The sequence below is a fragment of the Oncorhynchus kisutch genome, linkage group LG18, assembly GCF_002021735.2.
Source record: "Oncorhynchus kisutch isolate 150728-3 linkage group LG18, Okis_V2, whole genome shotgun sequence".
Lineage (NCBI taxonomy): Eukaryota > Metazoa > Chordata > Actinopteri > Salmoniformes > Salmonidae > Oncorhynchus > Oncorhynchus kisutch.
In genome coordinates, this window is record NC_034191.2 from 68801141 (window position 1) to 68803352 (window position 2212).

Genomic DNA, 2212 nt, shown 5'->3' on the forward strand with positions numbered 1-2212 from the left:
GGGCAATCTTCCCTAAGTTTCCGGTGGTAGCTAAACGCAACCAGCCAGGTGGGCGATTGGAGGACTTCGGTCTTCCGACATGGCGCTTGGTGCGGTTGCTAGGTGATTTGTGACGCAACTACAAGCCCTCTAAAGTGACTGCTGTAGATCGTAGGTATGTGAACAAGGACACAAGGAAGCAAATACATTTTTTTAAAGGACACAAGGAAGCAAAAATAAGCATACCATTGATAGGACACAAGGAAGCAAAAATAAGCATACCATTGATAGGCCTATTCATGCATGCGTCTGTGTTTGATATCCCTTCCTACACTCTTAAATGTTTTGTGTGGATGATAATGGCATTTTTAGCTTTATATTGTTGTCACATACAATAAGAGTAGAACACACAGTATTTCAAATACCCATTTTATTATCTATTTCATAGCTTTGAGCTTAAAGTAAGTACACTTCAGTAAAACTCATATAGAGATTTGGACACTTTGGAAATACAAAGTTAAAAAGGTTTTCCCTGGCTTCAATTGGAGAGAGGATATGAAACATCAACACAAAAATATTTTGTGGTACTCTGTGTGAAAACTATGTTTTAATGTTTCTACATGCGTATCAGAAATACTACACCTGCTGTTTATAAAACAGAACAACAATGATGATAAATACAGTTATTATACACAAACTGAGATGATACAAAAGATTCACTTATATTAAATTATTTAAACATCTTAACCTTCATGAATCTCTCTGTATATTGAAATATATTGCTGTTTGTCTCAGTAAAATATAACATTATATCAATAATGTATTACATGGTGTTCTGTAATGAAAGCCCTCTCCATGGCAACATGAGTTCAGACCCTTTTCTTCAGTTGGGATTTCTTCTCCTGACGCTTGCTATGAACAAAACACACACACACACACACACGAGTTAGACAAGGATACACACAACTCTTTTCAACGCTTACATGCCTACACGTACACAAGTGTACTCACCGCAGACAGCGTTGTACCCTCTTGGTCCAGTCTTGAGAGGGGTCGGCACACACAAACTTGTTCCTTCGATTCTGGAAGCTGCCACAACACAGTACAATGTCAACGCACATTACACACCACAGTGACTGAATGTCAATTGTCTTTCCCCGAATCCTCTCTCCTTGCTTCCGAATGCATTGGAGAGGGAGAAGATAAGAGGAATCAAGGAAATACCAGCCATTATTCTACACACAATGTGCTAGGATGTGATTGGAGGACGACTCACATGACAGCGTTGAGGTCACATGAGGAAGTAATGTCTTGGAAGGTGTAGCCTTTCAGCCATCGGCAGTGCACCGGATGCTGAGTGAACTTCAGACAGCAGTCCGCTACACACAAACACATGCTTTTTTTTTCTGTGCGTCAGCACAAGAACTTGCATGCATGTATTTGTACTAAGGTTCATGTGCATATATAGCATGTGTGTGTGTTGGCACTCACCTGATTGTGTGGTGGGAATGAGGGTGATGATGAGGAGAGAGAACAGAGCAGCCAGGACACAGACTCTATAGTTTATCATCCTAATCTTCAGATGGGTCCCAAGGAGATGCTGAGAAAGGGGGCGAGAGAGAAAGTGTTTTTCAATAGAGTTGAGAGAGAGTGTTTTCTGACTGGGATTTGGAGCTCCTTAAGTAGGGCGCTGGCTGGAGTTTCCCAACAGGTGATAGCAATGCCATGGAAAGTATTGGCAGGGGGTGGGCAGGTGGGAACTGTGGGTGTGCAAGTGGGGTTATTAGGTTGTTGAAGGACTTGGTCTGCTCATGTGTGTGCTCTGCCACAGAAAGTGACTTTTGTTCTCCACTTCCTCCTTGACTGCAGGTTAATGATCTTATTTCCCTCCACTGAAAGATAGGACTGGAATGTGAGAAGTGTGGGAGTAGAGCGGCACAATCTTAACTGAGGAGTGTGAAAACAGTTCAATGAATGGGAGTTGATGTCATGGCTATTCTGTCCAGCTTCATAATGACATCATCTTCTGGTACTAAAATGGTGTTCTGGTTGAGAAGACATCATATCACCCAATTACAACCAGGTTACTTTCTAGACCAGGGCTGCCCAATTCTGGTCTTGGAGGGCCAAAACACTTCTGTTTTTTTGTTTCTACCTGGTAGTTAATTTCCCTCACCTGGTATCCCCCCCCAAAAAACAGAAGAGTTTCGTCCCTCCAGTATTGGATTGGGCA

At 42.2% G+C, this 2212-nt stretch overlaps 1 protein-coding gene across 1 annotated transcript; it reads right to left on the reverse strand.

Moving 5' to 3' along the window:
* Positions 1-391: 391 nt before the first annotated feature.
* On the reverse strand, positions 392-1656 carry LOC109909596 (C-C motif chemokine 20). Its single transcript, XM_020508624.2, has 4 exons — positions 1471-1656; positions 1256-1358; positions 991-1068; positions 392-891 (listed from the first exon to the last, which is right to left on the reverse strand). The coding sequence occupies exons 1-4, from the start codon at positions 1547-1549 to the stop codon at positions 849-851; spliced, it is 303 nt and encodes a 100-aa protein (XP_020364213.1). The 5' UTR covers positions 1550-1656; the 3' UTR covers positions 392-848.
* Between the last annotated feature and the right edge of the window lie 556 nt (positions 1657-2212).